This window comes from Thalassophryne amazonica, chromosome 19 (assembly GCF_902500255.1).
Source record: "Thalassophryne amazonica chromosome 19, fThaAma1.1, whole genome shotgun sequence".
Taxonomy (NCBI): domain Eukaryota; kingdom Metazoa; phylum Chordata; class Actinopteri; order Batrachoidiformes; family Batrachoididae; genus Thalassophryne; species Thalassophryne amazonica.
In genome coordinates this window covers 22,278,186-22,305,899 of record NC_047121.1, presented here as the reverse complement: position 1 = coordinate 22,305,899, position 27,714 = coordinate 22,278,186, and the positions used below count along the sequence as shown (strand labels likewise).

The following is a 27,714-nucleotide window of genomic DNA, read 5'->3' as shown; positions in this document are numbered from 1 at the left end:
TCATGACGTGGATAATTCACGATTTGCAGCAGATTCACATTTTGGGGCCAAGCACAATACAACAAATTGTGAATGACATTCATGTTTTGCAAGACCTGCGTTCACGTTTTGGGAGATATTTTTTTTCGGGATTCATGTTTTGCAGTGAATGGTTTGTGGATAATCCATGATTTGCAGCTGATTCACATTTTGGGGATTAAACACCAACCCCTAGAGCAAGCACATAGGTAACAGTGATAAGGAAAAACTCCCGCTAATGATTTGAGGAAGAAACCTCAAGCAGACCAGACTCACAGGGGTGACCCTCTGCTTGGGCCATGCTACTGACACAGTTGACAATACAAATATACAGGAAAATTTTGGCTTTTGTTCCTATCGACACCAGCGCGAATGACTTATCAATCCAGTGTGCGAGTGACAATCTCTGCCGCATTTGTTGCACATGTATTTTGATGCCTGCTGAAGCTGCTGCTGTCGCTCCTTCCTCCTAGCTCATTGCTGAGCAAGGCCTTGGTTCCTCTCTTGCTAAGCCCTCTGTGCACCTGTCTGACAGTAAGGCGCTTGGCTACACAGTCCTCTGCACACTGCTTCCATGTTGACATTGATGCTGCACATTTTTATGTCCTTCTTATATATATATATATATATATATATATATATATATATATATATATATATATATATATATATATATATATATATATATATATATATATGCAACATTTGTAAGTGTTTGTTTTGATTGTATCAGGCTGCATTTATGACTAATAGCCATGCAGGTGCACTAAATCTTCTCAGGTCTGCTGCTTTTACATCAAAATGAGGAGTTATATCTTAAAAACAAGTCATCAAAACAGACATCACACTTATGTAAACTTAATTAATCTTAAGTTAATTAATTAACTTAATTAACTTAATTAATCTGTGTCTCAGTTCTTAACGTTAGCAGCTACATTCCATTCAATTGCATGCTTGGACACTTGTAATAGTTATGTCACTGCTGTCGGGAACACACAAGTACTCATGGGTACTTTGTTTTCGGAAGTGTCCTGTTTGTTGCGAATGCCATACAGTTTGAACCCGGTCACGGAAGTGCACAAAGTAAGCCTGGTGGATCATCGGATGGTCACTAACAGCCTAAATCTTAACCATTATGATTTTGGTGTGACATGTCCTTTAATTTCCCTGAATATTTCAATATGACTGAGGTTGTCTACCATATGCATCTGCCATTTAATTCTACTGATCATTTGGATGTAAATTCCAGGAAGGCCTGCTGTTTGTATCCTGCCCGGAGCACAAAGTCAGGCTGCAGATTTGTCTGTAATAAAACCTTGAATGCACTTCAGTCATTAATAGTGTAATAACAAAGCCAGTGCTTCCAGCATCAGGGCGCATATGACACTATTTCACGCTATAAATAGCCGTGCACCTTCTATTCTTCCAGTCAATAATTAAGAGGGTCTGAGTGGCTTCTGTGAGTCCTGTAAAGTAAAGTAAATCAAAGAAGGTTCCATCAGCCTGAGCAGGCATGTGGAGCACTGCTGCCACGAGGGCCTTTGGCTCTCAGGGGCCCCATTAATATATCATATGTACTAATGAGCTCATACAGAGAGGAGACCGTGTTTACTTTGCAGCGGTTTGATTGAGTTGATCTTGTTTTGCAGTCTTCAAATACACACCCTCCATATGCAAATCTTTGTACAGAATCCGGCCAAACCGTCACTCTGTATTTCTAATGAATGGGTCTAAATTTTTAAAAGAAAATTCAGTGACTACAGCCCAACTCCCCCCATTTAGTCGTATTCATCTCACTAACACCGTGGATTATTTGAGTGTCTGGGTCCACTGTGGCGGCGCACACAGTCCCACGCATGCGCCCTGGCGTTCGGGTCTGGTTGCGGGATGCAGCCCCTCCGCCGCGCGGCACAGTGCGCACCAAGCAGCCAGAGCGCACGGTTACAATGAGCTTCTCCACCCGTCCCACTGAGAGCCAGCGTCAGTACCGACCTCAGAACAACAGACAAACCGCCACCGAGCCCGACCCACAACAGCTGTGCCCGCCCGCAGCAGGATGCCAGGGGGAAAGAGAGGGCTTGTGGCACCGCAGAACACTTTTTTGGAGAACATCGTCCGGCGTTCGAGTGGTGAGTCCGCCCGTCGGAACCGCCTTTGGGCTGAAACTGGACCCGGAGTACAACAGAATGCTGTTTCTTTGCTTCCCCACGGGAGATAAACCCACTTTACGCGCGCTCATCTGTCGGCTATAATGGAGTTTCCTTTGACGCTGCCAAATTTGAAATTGAGATTATACATCATCGTAAGTAGCGTTAAACTAAAGCAACTCTTATACAAAGGAGGCTGGTCAAAGTGGAGAAATTCAAATTAAGATTTTTTAAAGGATATAAAGGATGCGCTTTATTCTACGGCGGAATTCTTGCCTGAGGATGGTGCAATTTACGCATCGTTTCTGCATCACACCACAGTGCGTGTGCGCAATCTTCAGATGACATTGTGACATCTGTAACACTACAAATTTGTAATGAGACCAAAGCACCAACCTCGCTGCAAAAACAGTCAGTTCTGTGAAGAAGATCAGAGGTTAATTTAGTATTTCAGTCATAATCGTGATAAAGTGATCAGGTAAAGTTTGAGACAACTCAGCATTCCTTTGCTTTCAGCAGCGCATCATAATCCTTTTATTCACCTCTCAGAGGGACTACTGATGGATTTCAAAGTGTTATGACGTTTGATACGCGCTTCATCTTTGTGTCATACAGCTGCGGTTTGTTTATTCAAAGAATGGAAGCGGAGCTGTTGTGGAATCAGTTTATTCTCCTTAATGTGTTCAGTGTTACCCAGCTGGGTTATTGCTTTACAGTCCTTGTATTTTTTCCTTTCTCTCTGCTTCGATTGTTTTATTTCATTCCCTGGGAAGCCACCCCCCCCCACACACACACACAGATACACACAAACTCAGCCAAGTAATGGAGCAGAATGAGTGTTGTGTTTGCAGTGTTGCAGCAGGAACTGCTGTCTCAGTGAGAAAAAAAATGTAACAATTTGCATAGATTTTTTTTAAAGTTATTTGCATTCATTACTGAGTTAATGCCACAAGATTTCTGTAGTTGAGCTTAAAAAATCTATGTAAATTGTGATGTCACTTTTTCTTGTTCAGACAGTGGTAGAGGTGGGCGATACCGGGAATTTTGGTATTGATCTGATACCAAGTAAATACAGGCCCAGTATCGCCGATATCGATACCGACACCGATACCGACACAGATACATTTTCATATTTAAGCTTCATAGATCGAAAGGATCCAAAAGACCTAGGATAGAATTTCACCAAACATTGTACATGACAACAACATACTTTATTATCACAATCAACATTTTTGTTTAAAAAAAATATCAATCAGCACAACTTAAAACAAAATCTCCTGAGGTAGAGGGCTGACTCAAGGAGAGCGCTGAGTGGGTGGGCCAGGCTGAGCCTACCTGCATGGCTGTTGGCTGGTGCTGCTGAGCCACGTGATGGCGCAACAACAAAAGACCAGAGGGAGGAGGGTGTGCTGCTCCGTGTTGTGTGACACAGCGCAGCACTGCTCTTACAGACAGAGAGTAGATTTTGATGAATCTGCATGCGCAGCAGTCAGTGTGTGTGGGAAAGAAAAAAGCTTGAGTATCAGTCTTTTTACACAAGGATCGTTCAATATCAATACCAGCGTTGGTATCGATATTATCGATATTAGGATTGATCTGTCTACCTCTAGACAGCGGTTCTTTTTTTAGAGTGCACGGTGCAGATGAGGTCAATACTGTTCCAGAAATGTGTTGGTCATCTTGGTGTTTGTGCCTCCAGTGTGGACACCTTCCTTTTGTTATTATTATTATTATTGCTTGACTGCTCACAGCACCAGTGGACTGGAATGATGTAAAGAACAAATTTTAATACATCAGGTGCTGCAACCCTGAATTATGGGAAATAAACAGCAGCCATAATAATGTTCTCTTCCGAGTCAGCATTCTCTTCAGGCAGCAGATTATTATTTTTTTTATTAAATATTGCATCAAATCTGCAACTAATTAGGCTACTGTGGACATTTAGAATGTTATTATTTTTTAGTTGGGCATAACAATTTAAAACTAAATTATTATCACTATTATGAATTAAACGTTTACAAAAATAAAAGAAAAACAGCTTTTTGTAAGACAGAGAAGATGACATTTGAATTCTAATCACTTTTGGGATGGTTACCAATTTATTTTCTGTCTTATGTTATTAATTCACTTCAAAAACACTTTATTGATCTTCTGAGCAAAATTGAAGAATACTAACAATTAGACTAAAAAATAAAACAGGGAAAAGACTCAATTTTATTATTATTCTTGATTAATCTGTCTTTGATTTTCATAATTGGTTGTTTATGCCATAAAAATGGGACACAAATTATAAACAAACCAACTAAAAACCCTAAGTTGGCATTAGTGGGTTTTGAAAAATAACGAAAGCAATAACAGTAGTAACAACAAAAACAAACAAAGAAACTAAAAATCCACAAAATTGGCACACAGATAAACTGATGTCTTCACCTGGGTTGTTTAGTTTGGTCAGGTGTCAAAAGCTCAAATGATATTTAATATAGGATGACATTCTATTCTTCCAGTCAATAATTAAGAGGTCCTGAGTGGCTTCTGTGAGTCCTGTAAAGTAAAGTAAATCCAAGATTCAGCTGATATGAGTCATTCTTTGCCATTTGTCTGCAAAAATACTTAAAATGATTAGTGAGTTATGAGATTAGTTAAGTATTAATAAACCTTCATTTCATCTTATTTGGTGTTATCAACATGTGGTCAGAGATTTATGTACGTTCATCATGGACATGAATGTCATTGGGTTTTCAGCCATTCCTGTGAATGATTGAGGCAGAATGATTGTCAGAATTTGGTGCACAAATTTTCAACTTATTTTGTGTTTTCTGAAGTCGCCACAGTGTCAAAATTATACATTAAAAATGATTTCTGGGCTTGCACATACTTTGTAATGATACTGTAGGATGCAGTGAGTAAACAGAAAAATAAGATGATAAGATAAGATAAGATAAGATAAATGTTTTTGATCCCACAGTGGGAAAACTCATTTGCTGCAGCAGCAAGAGCTGTACAGTAGTAAAAAAAAGAAAAACATTTCCATTAAAGAAAGCTGACTAAAGTATATTATGATGTTTGCTGGTGGGTGCATAAATACTGATGTGAACAGATTACACGAAAAGTAGAATATAGTGAGTAGAAGTATGTATAAATATGGTACAAGTATTGCACAGGATAGATTTCACAGTTATGGATGTAATGAAGCGCAAAAGGTGATGTAGACGTAGTTGATAGTAAAAAATGAGCAGGTTATTATGGTGCTAGAAACATTTTGAGGTATTATACAGTCTAACTGCAGTTGGAATAAATGACCTGCAGATGTGTTCTGTTTTGCACTGAGGCTGCAAAAATCTATTACTGAAGGAGCTCCTTAAGGCCCCCACAGTCTCATGTAAGGGGTGAGGGGGTTTGTCCATAATTGATGTCAGCTTAGCGAACATCCTCCTCTCACCCACCACCTCTATGGGGTCCAGAGTACATTCCAGGACAGAGCCAGCCCTTCTGACTAATCTATTGAGTCTCTTCCTGTCCCTCTCAGAACTTCCACAGCCGCAGCAGACCACAGTGTAAAGTATGGCTGATGCCATCACAGAGTCATAAAAGGTTTTCAGCAGTGCCCTGCACACAGTAAAGGGCCTCAGTCTCCTCAGCAGGTGAAGATGACTTTGGCTCTTCTTGTACAGGACATCTGTGTTGTGTGTCCAGCCCAGTTTGTTGTTACTGTGTACATTATAACTCAAAAATGATAAATGTCGTCATCCTTAAATTTAAAGGGCACATCATGAGGACAAATTAAAATCTGGTGACCTTTGATGTACCAGATCAATTAAAAAAGCAATTTTATTTTGTTGGCATGCTATCTTGGAGATCGGACACCTGTTGATGTGTTTATGATTGCTGACCTCTTGGAACAAGGTTCCAAGTTTCAAACATCTAGCTGATAGTTCAGAGTTGTGCTGAATAATTCTGAGGTAATCTTGCTTCTTCATTATTCTGTCCACCTTGTACAATGCACCAGTTCCACTGACAGCAAAACAGCCACAGAGCATGATGTTCCACCACCATGCTGCACAGTTGGTACGGTGTTCTGGGGAATGAATATCTCACCTTTACTCCATCCAACATACCTCTAGTTATTTATGTGACCAAGCAACTCCATCTTCTTTGTCTAATCAGATCATACGAGCGAAGCAATGCACAGCAGTGCAAAGCTCGCTCATGGTGCACTGAGTCCCAAACAGGAAGTGTCAAATTTTGAGTCCATAGTGAAACAGGCAGTGGTGGGCACAGTTCCGATAATCCGATAACTGATAATTATCAAAGATAACGTTTTCATTATCGGATTATCTTTTTAGATAACTTTAAAAACCATTATCGGACTAATTATCTTGCGATAAATTTTTGTCCAATAATTTTTAGACCGATAACGTGGTAAATAAAGCTGAACAGCTACAAATATTTATAAAACTTAAAATCAGTTGAGCACCAACCTGTTAAATGTTTCGTAGCTGATGTGTAGTTCTATCCTCTGCAAAACAGAGAAAAGCTGCTTTAAGAAGAAACCGCTTTATCCTCTGCAGGCAAAGGAGAACTGGTCCCCCCCCCCAAAAAAACTAATTTCTTTTAACCCCATATTGATACGCGTGCAATATTACCCAAGTCATCCAGAGGTATACATTTTTAACTTATGGTTCAACTTTTAACCAAGCTAATGTCAGTTATTTAAATTAATGTCATGTCTGAAGTTTTATAAAGTGAAAATATCAGATATATCATATATGTTTTTGTTTTAAAGTCATGCGCTAATTTTTAAGGTTTTAGTGTGGATATACGCTGTGCCCAGCAGTGCATTATGGGTAGGATAGGGTAATCTTAGTACGTTCACGACATGAGAAATGCATTTGAAACACTCTGATCAGGCTCTACGGACAACAGCATTAAACTCTAGTGCCTAAAACTCTCGTGAATATATTCTCTGGGTTTATAGATGTTGTTATTGTGTCTGCGTTTATTAAATTCCACGCATTTTAAAAGTAGCAGACATGCTACTTTTTGCTACTGTGCTGGAAGCCTTGTAGTAAACAAGAGCTTCCAACAGGAGGCAAGATGTTCAAAGACGGATGTGTGGGCTCATTTTTTGGGTATGTTGTTGCTTTTGATGCTGCCAGAAGCGACTGTGGTGTTAAAACTCAAATTCACTTTGTTAGTACTTGCAAATGTACCAGAGACTATACTGGAATTTATCGGTTATCTGTAGTTGCAAATGTACCAGAGACAATACTGGAATTTATCGGTTATCTATAACTTCCGATACATTTTTGGGTGGTTTATCATTTTATCTTTATCAAAGATAACTTTTCAGTTATGTGGTTATCTGTTATCAAAGTTAATTTTTTGGTTATCTGTGCCCACCACTGGAAACCGGAAATGTCAAATGGGTGGAGCTAGAGTGGAGGCCAAGGTTGCACTGGACTCCCCTGAAATCTGATTGGACACAGATGATTGACATGTCACAGCACCGCACGTTTGGTTAAAAAGAGCTGCATTTTGAAATCAGTGACACATATTGACTGCTAGGCCTCTCCTGTACAGTAGTGAGCACTGTGTACCACAAAAAGTTCTAAACCACCTTAGTAAAAGAAGAAAAAACTTAGGCATAGATTTGAACTGAACACATCCTTTGAACCATGGACAAATAATGACACCATGGTTATATTGGTGAGTAAACGACCGTATATTATGCCAGAAATGAGGTCCATGTTATTAAAAGCAGCATTTCTCCTTTAATTCGAGTTGCCTTATATATGCGTGTGTCTCCAGTGATTTCAAAGGAGTAGACAGCTGTTAATTCATGAGATATAGCGTGAAGATGCTCAAGCTGAAAGAAATACAGGTAATTTACTCCTCCTCTGTTCTGTTTAAAACCTGTGTAACCTCTTAATTTTGCTCTCTGAAGGTCTTATTTTTAAATAACCTTTTAATGTTGCTGTCTGAGTGATACACCAGTGACACAACTTTAGGTAAATCAAAATTTATTTTTCTTAAACTCAAACTGAAAGCAGATCTCTACAAATTAATATAAATGAATTAAAATATAAGATTGAGCTTCCTGATGAAGTGGTGCAGAGGAGGATTTTCTTAAAAAGAAGACCTGAAAGTTCAGTTACAATTTGACAGAAAATACATTTGAAATGAAAGCCTAGATTTGATGTTTTGGTGAAAGAAACTTTTGTATTTCTTCATAATTGATGTAAATAAAGTCCAAAACATATTCATTGACTTGGAAATGTTCATGTTTCCATCCCCTGACTTGTCTGAAGAAAACTAGCAATAAAACTGATTATTATTTACAGGTATTATCAAGTTTTAGAGATTTGCTTTATTTTTTTAATTCTTTATATATATTTTTTGTATTTCTTGTATTTGAAATGCCACAAACAAAGTACAATGTGTGAAATACCAAGTGTTCCAATACTTTTGGATGGCACAGTATCCTAACCTTATGATGAGTGCAAAATAAGTGTGGTATTATTACTGTTTTGTTTAAGAATGTTTAATTTTCACTGTTGCTGCACTTTGTGTGAAATCATAGTCATATTATATATCATATTGATATGACAATATTGAGATATGATAATTTGGCCATATTGTACAGCCCTACTGTCAACTAGCTGAAAACTTCGATTATTAATATCCGCCTGTTTTTGTCTTGTGCATAATGGTCTTGAATACCCAAGTGCCATTGCTCACTAAAACAATATTTTACCTCCCACATGCTTATGATATGGCTCATTTTAAAGATCTGGATCTCTAGTGTCTGAAGATGTGTATAAGAACCATGTGAGTGCAACACAACTTTACCTATATCATTTCAAACATGCCTAAAAATGTTAGTTTTTATTCTCGAAAAAAAAAAATCAAAAGCCTTTAGCTTGGACATACTTTACAGCAGAGATTCCCTACTCACTACAATTGTTGTTCATGTTTTTGGCAAAAACTGTGTGAAATAGCAGGTCTCTAGTCATAAGCATTTTGCTTCTTTGAGACTTTTTGTGAGAAATAGTCCATTCGGCACAATAGGTCCAATTTTGTGCCAAAATGTGCCAAATTGCTTTATTTGCATTATATGTCTTCTTAGACCATAAAAAAAGAGACATTTTCATGTTTTGGTAACTACAAATTTCAATTCTTGCACTTTTTTCAAATATTCATATTTTTGCATTGTGATTATGCACTTTCTAATACCCCACATGTGTTCTGACCTCCGCCTGGCCTGTTACGCACGGCTATAGCAGCGGCCTCTGGATGCGTGACTACAAGTCCCATAATGCATTGGACAGCTTATTTCCTGTTCTACAACCCAACATAGCCCAAATGCTCCACACGTGACTTATTTTTTCGTTCACTGTTTGGATAACAGGCGTTACGCAGTTGTCCTTATGGAGCACTTGTTTTGGTCAAAGGGCTCTGCCGGGTGAGTCTGTGCACTGACAACTCTAGTCATGGTGCCATTTCGAAGCCAAGAGCAGTAGGAAATCGAGCGTACGCGTCGTAATTCAGTAATGGTGTCAACTGGTGTACAATAATGAGAAATACGCTTGTTTTTTCTCATCTTATTTTTTTTTTTACAAAAACATGACAAAATGTACTTTGATGGATTCTTTCTTCAAACTGTCTTATTTTATGGAAAATACAACTACATATTCTTATTCTGTGGATTGTTACGGACAAAATGTGCCCAGTCATGCCCGGATTTGGACTGATATGGACCTTCAGAACACCGGACAAGGTAAAATGTTCTAAATTATGAATCGTAAATTCATCACAAATTATTGGTTATTGGCTTTTGTGGTGGATAGCTGACTTTGTTTGGATTATGTGGTCACTTTCTTTGAGGTGTCCTGATTCCAAAGAGGTATAACAAGTTGGAATTGTTTTCATATATACTGTGCAGTTTCGGACTTAAAAATTATTCGCACAAAACCGCCCGCCGGCGGGTGGTGGAGATTATCGGGTTAATTTACATCTACATTAAAAAATTGTTAAAGTGGGAGGGGGTTAAGAGGGCTGTAATTAGAGGGGTTTGGGGGGTGGAGCACCCCCAGAAGCTGAAAGGTTTTGGCCATGCTAATGCTTCCCTGAAGCATTTGGTCAAAAAAGTCTGAAAGACCTAATTGACATGGTGAGATGCTGAAGAGCTTCACTCGTTCATGTCTGTGACATATATATTAAAGCTTACCTACAGAAGGTTTTCTTTTCTCTCTTCAAAGTTGCTATGGGTACAGAAGACATATCCCAAAACATGAATTCCACAGGTATGGTATGAGAAGTAGAGAGCTACAACAAAAACATGTATACATGGGGGGGATTTAAGACCCTTAGTGCTACGGTCTTGTCACACTGTAGCCTGTGTCATACCATGATGGATCCAGAAAATGTATGAGATGCTTATACAAATTTAGGCTATCCATTTGTGTTTGTTTTTGTCCCACAGAAGTCCTTTTCCCATTTTGTCAGCTGATGTCTGCTTAGTCCATCAAAAACTTGTGCAACTCTAAGCTTTGAGCAGAGCTCAGACAAAGAGTTTTCCCGCTGCCTGCGCATTTGTTTACCATTTTGTCATCCACTTGTTTCTTTATTTTTACAATACTTACTCATTTATATCCTAAAGCTGTCCGATGTTTCAGACTGAGCTTCTGATTGGCCAAAGCTCTAGCACGGGCGTGAATTCTGCGTGAGTGGAGACAGGACCCAACACACCAACATGCAGTGCGACTGTTCATTTAGGGCAGACTGAAGAAAAAGATAGACTGGCTGTGTGCTTTTTAAAAAAATCTGGATGTCAGTGCATTTGGCAGATAATGCTGACGAGAAGATACTGCAGAGTTGTTTGATGACCTCGCTGTTGCAGTTGCACTGAACATCAGCACAGTGAAAAGATGCTGTCAGCGCATGAACATAGTGAGGAAATATGACCCTTGAGCGAGTTGCTTTCAGACCATGGTGAATCCCGCTCAAATCCGGCTCCCCCCAGTGAGCATATCTTGCAACCGAGAAAATGTTCAGTTGAATGCAGCTCTCTGTTGCAATTGGAAATCTGATGTCACTTGTCCATCAGAGCCCCAAACCCACGAGAGAATGCCAATTACAGATTTTGACACCAGACAAAATATTTAAGTGCATAACTATTCCATTTGCTCTGTCCACCACAGTATGACACAGGCTTATGAGCCTATCCCAGCGGTCATAGGGTGTGAGGCAGGGTACACCCTGGATAGGACACCTGTCTGTTGCAGGACCACATACAAACACATTCACACCAACACTTAAAGTCAACTTCATTTTAAAGCTCCCCGTGCACCTAACCTTGATGTCTTTGGAAGTGGGAGGAAGCCGGAGTACCCGGAAGGAACCCGCACAAAAACCCATGCTGCCCTAACCGACCATCTTTTAAGAACCTTAAAAACTTTTTTGTGATGTTTTTGGAGCTTTTTTGACATACATGGGTTACCATTAAACATATTTTTCAATTTGCTATTTCAAATGGCACAATTTGGAGAGTAATGGAAACTTGTTTAGTGACACTGGTGCTCCAGATAAATAGCCTGGGCAAGGCAAGGAGCAGCTACTCTATGGATAATTGTGACCCTGTGTTGATTTCTAAAAACTCAAGATGAATTACAACTTGTTCATTAAAAGTTTTTTTTTTTACCTCCGCCAAGGAGGTTATGTTTCCAGTCGTATACGTTTATTTGTTGGTTGGTTGGTTTGTTAGCAGGATTACTCAAAAAATCCTCAACGGACTTCAATGAAATTTTTACCAGGGGTGTATCTTGGCCTAGCTTAGAAGTCATTAAATTTTGGTAATGATCCGGAACACGATCCAGAGCCAGTAATGTTTTTAAGGATTCTTTATCATTGCAGGATAGGGACAATTTTGACATTTTTGCATTTAACTTCATGAAGACGGGTCACAAAGGCTGAACAAAAATTAAGTGACGACACAATAATTTAGCATTTGTTTCTCCTCATTGAATAAACTTGATATTAGAAAATAAAAAAAAACTTGTGTAGTTCATGCAGTTTCTCTTTATAAATACATTTGCTGAAGATCTAAGGGTTTAAACTCTGGGGCAGACACCGTTATATACGACAGTGTTGTGAAAGTGTCGTGACACAGACCCACAACAGGGGGCGTTAATGAACGGACAATGGATAAGCCAAAAAGTAACAATTTAATGTTGTGAATCGCACAACAACGTACAGACAATAACAATATGGTGGACTGTCAATCATACACCAGGTGACGTGTGGGCAGGCTCGACGATAGAAGACGCCTGGAGAGAGAAGAGCTGGATCCCCACACAGCTTCCAACACCAACGGAGCTGAAGAACACCGGAGCCGCCAAGCCCTGCGCCCCAGGTGGCCGCAGTCTTCAGCAGTCAGACCTGGTACTGCTGGCAGAGAACAGAGACAGTCCAGATGAGTGTGAGTTCGCACACTCAGTAATCCCACAGTCTGTATTAAGTAAAGGAGGGAAAACCTCCACCTCCAATCACACACACTCGTGCAGCTCCTGGTCAACCACTTATCTGGGTTGGGGTGTGAGGCGAAGCCGTCGCTGTCACACCAAACGCCAATCCCTCAGATAAGGACACACTCCAGGAAAACGGCTGCAACAGAAGTTCAGGTTATTACACACAAAGTGTCAGTCAGCAGAGAAATTACCTGAATGGTAGTTGATTTCTCGGCGAGGAGGTGGAGTTGCAGTCCGGTCTTTGTAGTGGTGGTGATGGGTGACAGCTCGTGTTGATTAATGACAGCTGTCACCTCCAGCAAAGCCGACACCCTCTCGTGCTTGAAGCCTGCACTTCAAGCAGGGCGCCATCTTGTGGTGGTGGGCCAGCAGTACCTCCTCTTCAGCGGCCCACACAACAGGACCCCCCCCTCAACGGGCGCCTCCTGGCGCCCGACCAGGCTTGTCCGGGTGCCGCCGGTAGAAGTCGGCCAGGAGGGCCGGGTCCAGGATGAAGCTCCTCTTCACCCAGGAGTGTTCTTCGGGTCCATACCCCTCCCAGTCCACCAAATACTGGAACCCCCGGCCCTTCCGACGGACGTTCAGGAGCCGGCGCACGTCCAAGCCGGCTCCCCGTCGATGATCCGGGCAGGAGGCGTCACCAGTCCGGGGGCACAGAGGGGTGACACGTGGTGAGGTTTGATGTGGGACACATGGAAAACCGGGTGGATCCGCAGTGAACCTGGCAGCTTCAGCTTCACTGCGGCTGGACTGAGGACCTTGAGGATAGGGAAAGGTCCGATGTATCTGTCCTTCAACTTTTGGGATTCCACTTGCAGGGGAATGTCCTTTGTAGAAAGCCAAACCTCCTGCCCAGGCTGGTACGCAGGGGCCGGGGCACGCCGGCGGTCTGCATGGTTCTTGGCCCTCATCCGGGCTTTGAGCAGGGTATGCCACACCCAACGGCACCTTCTCAGATGGGCCTGGACCGAGGGCACCCCGACCTCTCCCTCCACTAGCGGGAACAATGGGGGCTGGTACCCCAAACACACTTCAAATGGGGAGAGGCCGGTGGCAGACGAGACTTGGCTATTATGAGCGTACTCGATCCAGGCCAGATGGTCACTCCAGGCCGTCGGGTGCGCAGAGGTCACACAACGGAGGGCCTGCTCCAGTTCCTGGTTTGTCCGCTCTGCCTGCCCGTTCGTCTGGGGGTGGTACCCAGATGAGAGACTGACGGTGGCCCCCAGTTCCCTACAGAAACTCAGCCAGACCTGGGAGGAGAACTGAGGACCACGATCCGAGACAATGTCTGATGGAATCCCATGCAGACGCACGACGTGGTGGACCAGGAGGTCTGCAGTCTCCTGGGCCGTCGGGAGCTTCGGGAGGGCCACGAAGTGGGCCGCCTTGGAAAACCGGTCCACTATCGTTAGGATGGTGGTGTTTCCCTGGGACGGCGGGAGGCCCGTGACAAAGTCCAGGCCGATATGAGACCAGGGGCGACGAGGCACTGGCAGAGGCTGGAGGAGGCCTTGGGCCTTGTGATGGTCAGCTTTGCCCCTGGCGCAGGTGGTGCAGGCCTGGACATACTCCCGGACGTCGGCTTCCATAGACGCCCACCAGAAGCTCTGCCGGACCACTGCCACGGTTCTTCGCACCCCTGGGTGACAGGAGAGCTTGGAACCGTGACAGAAGTCAAGGACCGCAGCCCTGGCCTCTGGTGGGACGTACAGTTTGTTCTTCGGGCCGGTCCCCGGGTCCGGGCTCCGTGTCAGGGCCTACCGGACGGTCTTCTCCACGTCCCAGGTAAGGGCGGCCATGACAGTGGACTCGGGGATGATGGTGTCAGGGGGGTCTGACAGCTCGGTCTTGACCTCCTCTTCGTGCACCCGGGACAGGGCATCAGATCGTTGGTTCTTTGTCCCGGGGCGGTAGGTGATCCGGAAGTCAAAACGCCCGAAGAACAGCGACCAGCGGGCTTGCCTGGGGTTCAGACGCTTCGCGGTCCGGATGTACTCCAGGTTCCGATGGTCCGTGAAAAGTGTAAATGGTACCGACGCTCCCTCCAACAGGTGTCTCCACTCTTCAAGAGCCTCCTTCACCGCAAGAAGTTCCCGATTGCCGACGTCATAGTTCCGTTCAGCTGGGGTCAACCTGCGGGAAAAGTAGGCACATGGATGGAGAACCTTGTCGGACTCCCCGCTCTGGGATAGCACAGCTCCTATCCCTGAGTCAGAGGCATCCACTTCAACAATAAACTGGCGCTTGGGATCGGGCTGCACCAGAACTGGTGCAGTTGAGAACCGGCGTTTCAACTCCCTAAACGCGGCTTCGCACCGATCCGACCAGGTGAAGGGGACTTTTGTGGAGGTCAGGGCTGTCAGGGGGCTAACTACCTGACTGTAACCCTTGATGAACCTCCGGTAGAAATTTGCAAAACCGAGGAACTGTTGTAGTTTCCTACGGTTCCTTGGTTGGGGCCAATCTCTCACCGCTGCAACCTTGGCCGTATCAGGGGCGACGGAGTTGGAGGAGATGATGAACCCCAAGAAGGACAAAGAAGAGCGGTGGAACTCACACTTCTCGCCCTTCACAAACAGCCGGTTCTCCAACAACCGCTGTAGGACCTGACGTACACGCTTAACATGGGTCTCAGGATCCGGAGAAAAAATGAGTATATCGTCTAGATATACGAAGACAAACCGATGCAGGAAGTCCCGCAAGACGTCATTAACCAATGCTTGGAACGTCGCAGGCGCATTGGTGAGGCCGAACGGCATGACCAGGTACTCAAAGTGACCTAACGGGGTGTTAAATGCCGTCTTCCACTCGTCTCCCTCCCGGATCCGAACCAGGTGATAAGCATTCCTAAGATCCAATTTCGTGAAAATTTGGGCTCCATGCAGGGGCGTGAACACTGAATCCAACAGAGGTAACGGGTATTGGTTACGAACCGTGATCTCGTTCAGCCCTCTGTAATCAATGCATGGACGGAGTCCGCCGTCCTTCTTGCCCACAAAAAAGAAACCAGCACCCATCGGGGAGGTGAAGTTCCGGATCAACCCGGCAGCTAACGAGTCCCGGATGTAGGTCTCCATTGATTCGCGTTCCGGACGTGAGAGGTTGTACAGCCTGCTGGACGGGTACTCAGCACCCGGTATCAAATCAATGGCACAATCGTACGGACGGTGCGGGGGCAGCGTGAGTGCCAGATCCTTGCTGAAGACGTCAGCAAGGTCGTGGTACTCGGCTGGCACCGCCACCAGATTGGCGGGGACTAAAACCTCCTCCTTAGCTGTCACACCGGGTGGAACCGAGGATCCTAAACACTCCCGGTGGCAGGTTTCGCTCCACTGAACCACAACCCCAGACGGCCAATCAATCCGGGGATTGTGTTTTAACACCCATGGAAAACCCAATATCACTCGGGAGGTAGAAGGTGTTACATAAAACACAATCTCCTCCCTGTGATTCCCAGACACCACCAATGTCACTGGCTGAGTCTGGTGTGTGATTAGTGGAAGAAGGGTGCCATCTAGTGCCCGCACCGACAATGGTGACGGTAAGGCCACTAGAGGGAGCCCAACCTCCTTTGCCCATCTGCTATCCAGCAGATTTCCCTCCGACCCCGTGTCCACCAGTGCTGGGGCGTGAAGGGTTAAATCCTCACTCAGGATCGTGACTGGGATTCGTGCAGATTTACGGGGTCTCCCCGCGTGGGTATTGTGACCCACCCTTAGCCCAGTCTCTAAGGACGAGTGCTGCTGTTTTGATCGTTTGGGGCATTCTCTCTGTGTGTGTTCAGTTGAGCTACAGAGAAAACACTCTCCACGGATCAGCCTCCTTTGTCTCTGATCTGATCGTTTTTTGGCCCTGCTCGTTTCCATAGCAACGTCAGCAGGAGGAGCTGTTGTCACGTGGAGAGCCCTGGCAGTGGAGCGTGGGGAAGTCGGCTCCCTTTCAGACCCGGGAGGAAGAGGGACGGCTTGTGCCTGACCACGCCCTTCGTCTCGCTCCCGTCGGTGTTCTGTTAATCAGTTGTCTAACCGTATAACCAGGTCGATAAGCCCATCTAAATCCCGCGGCTCGTCCTTCGCCACCAGGTGCTCCTTGAGGACCAGAGACAGTCCATTTACAAAGGCGGCGCGGAGCGCAACAGCATTCCAGCCGGCTCGCGCTGCCGCGATGCGGAAGTCGACTGCATACTTTGCTGCGCTCCGACACCCCTGTCTTATCGACAGCAGCACACTTGAAGCGGTCTCGCCTCTATGAGGGTGGTCGAACACCTGTCGGAACTCCCTCACAAACTCAGTATAAACCGTTAGGAGCCGTGAATTCTGCTCCCAAAGCGCCGTAGCCCAGGCGCGTGCATCTCCTCGAAGCAAGTTTATAATGTAAGCCACCCGGCTGGCGTCTGACGCGTACATGACGGGACGCTGTGAAAAGACGAGCGAGCACTGCATCAAGAAGTCCGCGCACATCTCCACACAGCCTCCGTACGGCTCCGGAGGGCTTATGTATGCTTCAGGGGAAGGTGGGGGGGGGGGTCGTTGAACGACCAGCGGAATGTCTGTTTCTGGCACACGGTCAGCAGGAGGAGGTGCTGCAGCAGCGCCCTCCTCATGCGCTTCCACCTGGGCGGTGAGAGCCTCTATCCTGCGATTGAGAACACTGCTCTGCTCGGTAACTAAGTCCAACCGAGCGGCAAAGGTGGTTAAGATGTGTTGCAGCTCACCCACCACGCCTCCTGCCTGTGCACCTCGCTCTCCCATTGGCTGTTCAAGCGATGGTTGACGCCCCTCGGGATCCATGACGCTGGCCGAGAAATCCTGTTGTGAAAGTGTCGTGACACGGACCCACAACAGGGGGCGTTAATGAACGGACAATGGATAAGCCAAAAAGTAACAATTTAATGTTGTGAATCGCACAACAACGTACAGACAATAACAATATGGTGGACTGTCAATCATACACCAGGTGACGTGTGGGCAGGCTCGACGATAGAAGACGCCTGGAGAGAGAAGAGCTGGATCCCCACACAGCTTCCAACACCAACGGAGCTGAAGAACACCGGAGCTGCCAAGCCCTGCGCCCCAGGTGGCCGCTGTCTTCAGCAGTCAGACCCGGGTACTGCTGGCAGAGAACAGAGACAGTCCAGATGAGTGTGAGTTCGCACACTCAGTAATCCCACAGTCTGTATTAAGTAAAGGAGGGAAAACCTCCACCTCCAATCACACACACTCGTGCAGCTCCTGGTCAACCACTTATCTGGGTTGGGGTGTGAGGCGAAGCCGTCGCTGTCACACCAAACGCCAATCCCTCAGATAAGGACACACTCCAGGAAAACGGCTGCAACAGAAGTTCAGGTTATTACACACAAAGTGTCAGTCAGCAGAGAAATTACCTGAATGGTAGTTGATTTCTCGGCGAGGAGGTGGAGTTGCAGTCCGGTCTTTGTAGTGGTGGTGATGGGTGACAGCTTGTGTTGATTAATGACAGCTGTCACCTCCAGCAAAGCCGACGCCCTCTCGTGCTTGAAGCCCGCACTTCAAGCAGGGCGCCATCTTGTGGTGTTGGGCCAGCAGTACCTCCTCTTCAGCGGCCCACACAACAGACAGTTTACTAAATTATAAATAACTTTTTAATAATATGAGATAGAAACTTTCTTCTTTTTTTTTTTTTTTTGCTAAAAAGTTAACTGTATGAATTTTCGAGCCACCGTCCACCATCTTTGTACCCCTCATAGAAGCTGTGTGATGATGTGAGCAATGTGAGTGTCCAATCGGAATTGGTTCACCATCACATGGTTTTCCAAAATCCAGTCGTAGGGCAGATTCACCTCACATGACACAGCAGGAGTGATGTGTTACGAGTTGGCCCATTTGAATAGCCCCCGGCTGCTCCAATACACCCTACACCATTACGCACAGCGAAAGTGAGCAGATGGAGCAGACGGAGAGCCTCTCATACAATCTCACATGCTCAAACAGTGTGTGAGTATCAGGCTTGCTCGACTAGTTTTCCTATGAATGTTACTGGATAAGCCTGTGGCAAGCTCTCTCACTCCAGTGAAAAGCACTGTTTACCTTATCAATGGAGCGAGGGGGAGGGGCTGCTTCTCAAACCGAATGAGCCTTGAAGTGTGAATGTTGCTATTAGAGCAGGAGAGAACAAACACACAGTCAGCTTCACAGTAGAAGTTTGTGATGTGACCTTTGTGTAATAGCAGACAAAAATTGCTTTGAGATGAAGACAAACAAAATGCATAGACCATTTTGTATATATTGTTCAAAATGTGCATTTTTGTTTATTGTTTGAAGCTTTTTGTTGCACAGTCTTTCACACAAGAGCCCAAATTACCTTTATAAAGTGCCAAAGCAGTTGTTTATTATAGTTTGCTGTGTGTCTTGAACAGTGGTGGGCACACTGCCGATAATCCAATAGCCGATAATTATCGAAGATAAAGTTTTCATTATCAGATTATCTTTTCAGATAACTTTGAAAACCATTATCAGACTAGTTATCTTCCGATAAATTTTTGTCCGATAATTTTGAATGTGGTCGACAAAGGTGAACAGATGTGTAGTTATACCCTTTGCAAACAGAGGAGAACAGCTTCTAGAATAAACCACTCTATTCTCTGCAGGCACAGAAGAACTGGTCACAAAAAATAGACAGTTTTTTTTTTTTAACCCCATACTGATATGCGGCCAATATCACCGAAGTCATCCAAAGGCATACATTTTTAACTTATGGTTCAAATTTTAAACCAACCTTATTTTGGACAAGTTATTTAATTAACGTCACTTCTTAAGTTTTATAAAGTGAAAATATCAGATATATGATTTAGTTTTAAAGTAATGCACAAATTTTTAGGGTTTGGAGTGGGCATGCTTTGTCCAGATGCATTATGGGTGATAGGGTAATCTCAGTACTGTAATCTCAGTACGTTCACGACAGGAGAATGCATTTGAGACACTCTGATCAGGACAACAGCATTAAACTCTAATGCCTAAAACTCTCATGAATATATTCTCTGGGTTTATAGACGTGGCTTTTGTGTTTGCTTTTATTAAATTCCACGCATCTTAAATGTAGCAAGCAGCAACACAGATTATCTGGAATTTTGTTTTGGCAAGTTTCAAGGTCTCTACTGCCATGTACTGGCCACTAGAGTTCATGGCAGTGCTCAGACAGAAGCTGGGCAGACACTGTACCACAGAACCGCACGGTGGTAAAAGTTCAGAGCGCCCAATTCATGTTCTCACACACATTGTACATTCAAAAACCACACGTCAGACCCATGTTTCCAGAAGCAAAACGTAAACAGAAGCTTTTTTTCAAACTTAATTTTCAAAAACTCTCGATGGGCGACACATTACAAGACAGGTCTGTGGTGTTTCCACAGGCACAAGAATATCAAACAGGTTTGATTTTCATCTGACCATATGATTGCCGATCAGGAGGTGTTCGTGAGATGTTAAACGCAGCTTGTTACTCCATGTATACTAAACGATGCAGGACGCACGATTAACCTGAAGCTCTGTGCGATCCAAAAAATTCTCACACGAATGAAAAATCAGCTGAAAAAGGGCCAAAACACGCACTGGCACCAGTAGTTGGCAGTGTTCTATTTATTTTAACACCGGTTATATCAGACGGTTATCTAATTACAACTTGGCTTTTTTTTTGGCTTCTCTCAGTTGTGTCTGTGCTGGAAGCCATGTAGTAAACTGGAGCTTGACGTGAGGACATTTTCGCTTCAAATCGCAGAAGCTTCCTCAGCTAAAATTCTTGCTCTGGTAGTCTGACTTCTGTCTTGACTTTTGTAGAGAAGAATAAAACTGAGAGCCTACACAGAAATATACTGGAGACAATACTGGAATTTATCGGTTATCTGTAACTTCCGATACATTTTTGGGCAGTTTATTGTTTTATCTTTATCAAAGATAACTTTTCAGTTATCTGATCATCTGTTATCGAAGTTAATTTTTTGGTTATCTATGCCAACCACTGGTCTTGAATAAATGTGTGTGGAAAATTATTTCCGCTTTACTTTTTCCTTTCTTATTTCTGATTGTAAACCTTTATTACACTTATAAAACACAACTATAGCATATACATCTTGAAAGTACAGGTTGTCCTGAAAAAAGAGACATAAAACTTGATTGTGGAATGCAGGGAGAGTTGTTAACAGCAATAATAAAACATTTATGCCAGGCGAGTGAACTGTCCAAAAAATGCCCTCGGACCCAGAGGGTTAACCACTGAATCTGAAACATGATGGTAGATGTGTGAAACGACGTGGAATAAGTCTCTTTGCCAAAGGGTATTCCATGTGACGTCAGTGACCCTATGGCCTTGGCGGAGGTTTGCACTCTCTGAGTGTTTCTAGTTTTTAATTACAGATATTTGAAGTACAATATAGACGTATGAAGTACAAACAGTTTAGATAAATTATTGAAGGAGCAATGCTAACATAACATCCATGTCACAGTGAGTATATGTAAACCTCTGACCACAACTGTATCCAATTCATAACCTGTTTTATTTAAAAACGTTATCCACTCACCTCATTTTGGCTTGTCAGTATCTCACAAATAAAAAGTGAAATTCCCATCGATGGGATATACAGGCTTAGAAAGGGTTAATGTATTTTGCTTCTTTTGTGCATTTTTATTGGAAGTCAATAAGTGTGAAATGAGAACGTGTAATGCAGCCTGACAATATCAGCGCACTCAACACATTTATCGGTGGATTTGAATCCCATTGACTCACAGTGATCTGCAGCGGAGGCCTCACCGCAGTCTGTTCCGGCCTGAGCTCTGTAATTGGGTGTGATGAAAGAGAAAAGCAGAAAAGGTTGCTATAATTCCATTTTTTCTGCATTGCATTAAGCCTTAGTCAGCTCTTTAAAGTCAAAGGGCACACAGATGCTACGACCTTAAAAGCAGAATGTTATAAATTTTGTAAGTAATTTTTTGGAAGGTGAGGTTGACAGCAAATGTATATATATATATATATATATATATATATATATGCATAAAGGGCTACGTCTGTCTGTCTGTCTAAGATAAACTCCCAAACTATAATATGTAGCCCTAAAAAACTATATATTTTATGAATCCTCGTGACATGGGAACAAACTGGTACCATTGTTTTTAAAGTTGAACTGAAAATTACCCCCATAATAGCCATTGATGTAAGACCATACAGTGTTGTACATGTGCTTTTCATGCTGCCACTCCTGTCTGTCTTTCTGTCTGTCCGGGATAAACTCCCAAGGTATAATATGTAGCCCTAAAAACTATATATATTCTGAATCTTCATGACATGGGGAACAAACTGGTGCCATTTTTTTAAAAAGTTGAACTGAAAATTACCCCCCAAATATCCGGCTGTGGGTATGACCAGGCAGACTCAAATTCCAGTCCTGTATATGTGTTGGCCATCTCTGTTTATTTAATCCCTTCCTACAGCTACTTTATGTTCTCAACTGTTAAGCACCTGGTTGTCCTGTACAACTCAGTTTGCCTTTCTGTCGGAATACATTCATTTTATGTTTGTAAAATTGCAATGTAAAAATAGTGAAATACACCACTACCTCAATTTTGATTAATTGATATTTACATTTACTGTTACATACCTTTTGTGTGTAATTTTGTTATAAATTTAATTGCAAAACAAAGTCTGCATGATGGACTTCAAATGTGTTTGTCTTTTAACCAATTATTTCCACTTAGTTTGGGGAGTCCACCTCTTATAGTTCTGCTGGACAAACTTAGCCCATTAACTATTATATTTATAGTTATGACAGTGTGTGTGCGTGCATGTGTGTTTAGGGTGGTGCGGGAGTATTACATTTCTACAGTGTTCCCCAGACTACCTGTCTGGATTTGTCCTCTACTGCAGCTGTAGATTTTTCAAACTGAGTACAAGGGCTGTTTTTAGGATTGCATGACTGTTAAATGATGAGTGGTTTTATTACACCACCGTTAATGGCAGTATTTATGGAAAAAAGTGATAATTTTGCAAGCCAGCTCAAATTGCATATTTTATTTAATGGATCAAATGGGGTTTGGCAATGGCGCTTGTTGCAAACACATCAAGTTGCACAGAGGATATTGGGTTATTGACCACATAGACTGATGACAGGTGAAAAATGCTTACCACTGTTATGATTATGGTGATAAATCACAAAAATTGATTGGAGAAAGAACAGTAATTATATTTTATTTTAGTGATGTGGTTCTTTGTTGTGGCTTTCTTTATTCAATCTTGTTGTTCTTGAATGTCCAACCAGTGGGTCACCCCTCTGAGTCTGGTCTGCTTGAGGTTCTCTTCCTCACGAAAGGCCTGAGGGAGTTTCCCTTATCATTGTTGCCATGTGCTTGCTCAGGAGGTTGGTAAGATTAGATAGTACCAATGTGAAGCACCTTGACTTATGTTGTGGTTTTTGCTTTATATAAATAAATTGATTTTAAATCGAAGTGAATTGAAATTGTAATGACAAACTTTTGTTCAAGCAGATGGTGAAAGTGTGTTTCCCTGTTCACCGATACTGAAGAATAAATTTCTGTTCATATAGTACCTTTTGGGATAATGCCAAAAATAGTATAAATACTCCTTCTCCTCACATAGTTAGAGGAAAAGTGATCAGTTAATTTTGGTATCAACATGCATTGACATCATATAATATCATTCACAACATTATGTATTCATTCTCTTCAAACATTCCCCCAAGTTTCATAAAAATTTGTCAAAAATGGTTTTTTTTTTTGATAAACTTTTTTACAGGCAAACACTCATGCCAAAGCAAAACCAAACCATATCATCGAAAGGTAAGTAATACTGTAAATATCAACACCCATCACTCAAATTATTACGTCCGTGACAGATATAATAAAATTATCTGCGTTATTTATTTGTCTGTCTGTCTGTTGGTCTGTCTGTCTGTCTGTCTGTTAGCAGGATTTACACCAAACTACTGCCCAGGTTTTGATGGAATTTTTACCACAGATAGATATTAGGGCATGGAAGACTCCACTGAATTTTGGAGGGTGATCCCGATCTGGATTCTGGCTCAGGATTTCACTTTATATAGGCTTTGAAGGATTACTTCAAAACTACTTCAAGATTCTCATCAAATTTGCACCACAGATAGATGGAAGGGTAGGAAGATTCTACTGAATTTTGGAAGTATTCCGGATCCGGATTCTGGATCAAGATTTCACTTTATGTAGTCTTTGAAGGATTACGTCAAAACTACTTCATGGATTCTTATCAAATTTGCACCACAGAAAATATTAGGGTATGCAAGATTTTGTCTGAATTTTGGAGGTGATCCAGATCTGGATTCTGGATCAAGATTTCACTTTATGTAGTCTTTGAAGGATTACGTCAAAACTACTTCATCGATTCTTATCAAATTTGCACCACAGATAAATATTAGGGTTATGGAGATTTTGCCTGAATTTTGGAGGTGACCCAGATAGGGATTCTGGATCAAGATTTCACTTTATGTAGTCTTTGAAGGATTTCATCAAAACTACATCATGGATTCTCACCAAATTTGCACCATAGATAGATATTAGAGTATGGAAGATTTTAAAGAATTTTGGAAGTGATCCCGATCCAGATTCTGGATCAAGATTTGACTTTATGTAGTCTTTGAAGGATTACGTCAAAACTACTTCACGGATTCCCATCAAATTTGCGTCACCGATAAATATTAGGGTATGGAAGATTTTACTGAATTTTGGAGGTGATCTGGATACGGATTCTGGATCAAGATTTAACTTTATGAAGTCTTTGAAGGATTTCATCAAAACTACATCATGGATTCTCACTAAATTTGCACCACAGATAGATATTAGGCCGTGGAAAGCTCCACTGAATTTTGGAGGTGATCCGAATCCGGATTGGTGGATGTCAGAAATCCCTGATTGCTCTTGTTCTCATATATTTTGTAAAGGTTAGCAATAAACAACACTTCTAAATTTAAAATAGCTGTTTTTGAAACCAGATAACACCTCTGAAGTGATTTACAAGGCATCTTACGGATGTTAGCATGCATGCCCCATGATTGTCCCATCACGCAAGGTCAAAGGTAACTTCCTGTAATTTCAAAACCTCCTGCATGTGCACAGGCACATCCTCCTACAGACAGTGTTAAAAGGAAAATAAAATATTCATTATGGAATTCTCAGAGCTCTCAAGCTGAGTTATGATCAAGGAATAAGATTGTCACTAGAATTTTGAAGTCAAATGGTGCAATCAGACACATTCTGGACACCCTCATTTAGTGATTATGAAGATATAAATTTGCTTGACTTTTAAGATAATAACATCACAAACTACACAAAAAACTAATAATTTTATTATATGGCTACGACAGTACGCGCACACTGATTGGCTGATTTCTGGTCTGATATTTTCCCATATGAGATTGTTACCATGACAATTGGTCTGGATCGTGTATCAGATTTGCAGATTTGCACAAAATAAAACTAAACAAAAAACGAACAAAGAAATATGAGCAATGAAGAGGACCATTCTCCGAGCAAATTTTATTACCCTGACGAGTTTGAATTGGAGGAATTAACAGCAAACAAGCCCAAATTGGACATGCAAAATGAAGACCAACAACATGAAAACACATCTTCAACAGCCAAGTGTGAGGTCTGCATGGGAAAATATCAGACCTTGGTCTTTTTTGTACAGATCACAGCACAATTTTACTTCCTGATTTTACAAAGTTTGATTAATATATGCTACATGTGTTGCTTGTTGTTGTTCCATGTAGTTTTGTTGTACTTCTACAAAATGCCACCACCATTGTGAAAAACACAGAAAAATCCTTTCCATTACCCTGTCTGAAAATGAGACTAAAAGCAAAAAAGTCAAAACCATCACCAAAGATCACGCCTTATGATACAAAATACCGCAATATAACCACAAAATGCCATCACTGCTTCTGAAAATACATGAAATAAGCTTAAAAGTGTAAAGATCATTATTAAAGTCAATATTGAATTATAATAAATATCTCCCTCACCCTAAGCTAAAATTTAAAGCTTTTGTTATTACCAAATCCTCAATATTCTGTTCCACTTCTTCCAAACCAAACTGAAATTTCAATAAATATAATAATAAACATTATGTAAAGTTTACCTCCCCCCAGAGCAACAGTGGTAAGGAAAAACTCCCTCTGAGGAAGAAACCTCAAGCAGACCAGACTCAAAGGGGTGACCCTCTGCTTGGGCCATGCTACAGACACAAATTACAAAACAATTCACTGGCATTTAAGCTTTAAGTATGACAAAAAAAAAAATTCAAAAGGAGGAGCCGTGGTAGACATCCTTTAGTTTCATTTCTCAAAGGTGGCAATGTTAGAGCCAAGTCAGAATCAGAACTTTCCACCTGTCTGCTGCTTTCCAACATTGTCAGTCGTAGTGAGGAAAGGGTGTGACTGAAAGCCTGCAGACGCAGGGTTTTAGCCAATGAACAACAGCGGCACTTAATTCCGGTTTGCAGATGATTCGTCACACAGGCGTCGCCCCGTTGTGACTGACACCTTGGACTAGAGGAGCGTCCTCATCATTTACTTTCACAGGTCTTAGGTATTTTCCCTCAAATTGTTTTTTTTCCAGGTCAAATTGATGAAATGCGGGAGAATGTCACGTGAGAGCGCGACAAGTTTAAATGCGTGAGTCTCACACCGAATGCGTGACACTTGACAGGGTTGAATTCCCTTCAGGAACATATGTTCTCGTCATTAAAATGACATTAGTTTTGCAACACATTTCAAAAATAAACCTACACTATGATGCTTGGATTCTGGTGGAAATTAAATTTTGTCAGTTTAGTGAAATTTGACGGCTGTGCAGCTTAGTGTCAGAGATAATTTAGAATTAGATAGTTATGCTAACAGATTTGTACAATTTTTAGTGAGTGGTAGTAGCCAACTTCACTGGCCAGAATTTATTCATTTTTAGGAGATGGTAGAATAGTGTGACAGTGGTGAGATACGCAGTTGGAATGACAGACTCATTCAAGGTGGAGGTGGGATTACACCAAGGATCAGCTCTGAGTCCTTTCTTGTTTACAGTGGTGATGGACAGGTTGACGGATGAGATTAGACAGGAGTCCCCATGGACTATGATGTTTGCGATGACATTGTGATCTGTAGTGAGAGCAGAGAGCAAGTTTGAGTCTAGTCTGGGAGGTGGAGATATGCTTTGGAGAGAAGGGGAATGAAAGTCAGTAGAAGCAAGACTGAGTACAGTGTGTGAAATGGGAGGGAGCCCAGTGGAATAGTGCAGTTACAGGGAGTAGAAGTGGTGAAAGTAGATGAGTTTAAATATTTGGGGGTCAGCTGTTTCAAAGTAATGGAGAGTGTGGTAGAGAGGTGAAGAAGAGAGGCAGGCAGAGTGGAATGAGTGGAGATAAGGTGTCAGGAGTGATTTGTGACCGAAAGAATAGCAGCAAGAGTGAAGGGGAAAGTTTACAAGACAGTAGTGAGACAAGCTATGTTGTACGGTTTAGAGACGGTGGCACTAACAAAAGACAGGAGGCAGAGCTGGAGGTGGCAGAGCTGAAGATGTTGAGATTCTCTTTGGGAGTGACAAGAATGGACAAGATTAGGAATGAACATATCAGAGGGACAGCTCAGGTGGGACGGTTTGGAAACAAAGACAGAGAGGTGAGATTGAGATGGTTTGGACATGTGCAGAGGAGGGACCCGGGGTATATAGGGAGAAGGATGCTGAGGATGGAGCCACCAGGCAGGAGGAGAAGAGGGAGGCCAAAGAGGAGGTTTATGGATGTGCTGAGGGAGGACATGCGGGTGGTTGGTGTGACAGAGGAAGATACAGAGGACAGGGTGAGATGGAAACGATTGATCTGCTTTGGCAACCCCTAACAGGAACAGCAGAAAGACAAAAGAAGAAGAAGAAGAAGGTAAAAATTTGTGTCTGTCGAGCCTTCTCGGCATTAGTGCAGGAAAGCTGCCGTTTTTATATCTGTTCTGAAAGGATACA

At 42.6% G+C, this 27,714-nt stretch overlaps 1 protein-coding gene across 1 annotated transcript in view; it reads left to right on the top strand.

Moving 5' to 3' along the window:
- The first annotated feature begins 1,849 nt into the window (after window positions 1-1,849).
- kcnh5b (potassium voltage-gated channel, subfamily H (eag-related), member 5b) overlaps window positions 1,850-27,714 on the top strand; it is a 575,581-nt gene continuing 549,716 nt past the window's right edge. Inside the window, exon 1 of the mRNA XM_034194844.1 lies at window positions 1,850-2,147. Within this exon, the coding sequence (XP_034050735.1) occupies window positions 2,075-2,147 (73 nt within the window). The 5' untranslated portion in view covers window positions 1,850-2,074. The remainder of the gene's footprint in view (window positions 2,148-27,714) is intronic.